This window comes from Acanthisitta chloris, unplaced genomic scaffold (assembly GCF_000695815.1).
Source record: "Acanthisitta chloris isolate BGI_N310 unplaced genomic scaffold, ASM69581v1 scaffold31366, whole genome shotgun sequence".
NCBI classification, from domain to species: domain Eukaryota; kingdom Metazoa; phylum Chordata; class Aves; order Passeriformes; family Acanthisittidae; genus Acanthisitta; species Acanthisitta chloris.
Window position 1 is genome coordinate 2,891 of NW_008678038.1, and position 241 is coordinate 3,131.

At 65.6% G+C, this 241-nt stretch overlaps 1 protein-coding gene across 1 annotated transcript in view; it reads left to right on the forward strand.

The window, feature by feature from the left end:
- The window catches only part of ADAMTSL5 (ADAMTS-like 5), a gene marked incomplete at both ends in the record, with an annotated part of 3,897 nt that overhangs the window by 2,664 nt on the left and 992 nt on the right, over positions 1-241 (forward strand). The window contains 2 exon segments of the mRNA XM_009076752.1: positions 5-40; positions 117-237. Coding sequence (XP_009075000.1) covers positions 5-40; positions 117-237 — 157 coding nt within the window.

Here is a 241-nt window from a genome sequence, read left to right on the forward strand (position 1 = left end):
GGAGGCACCTGGGCCCACCCACGAGGACCTGCATGTGATGGTGAGGGCAGGGATGACACAGGCATGGGGACAGACGACTCCTAGTTCCCATCTTTCTCTCAGCCCTGCCCCCGCAGGTCCTGTTGCAGGAACCGAACCCCAGGATTGAGTACGAATTCTGGCTGCCCCGTGGACACTCCCAGTTCAGCCGTGGTGATGCCAGCCCCCTGCGGCAGCCCCAGCCCCGGGGGGCTGACAGCCC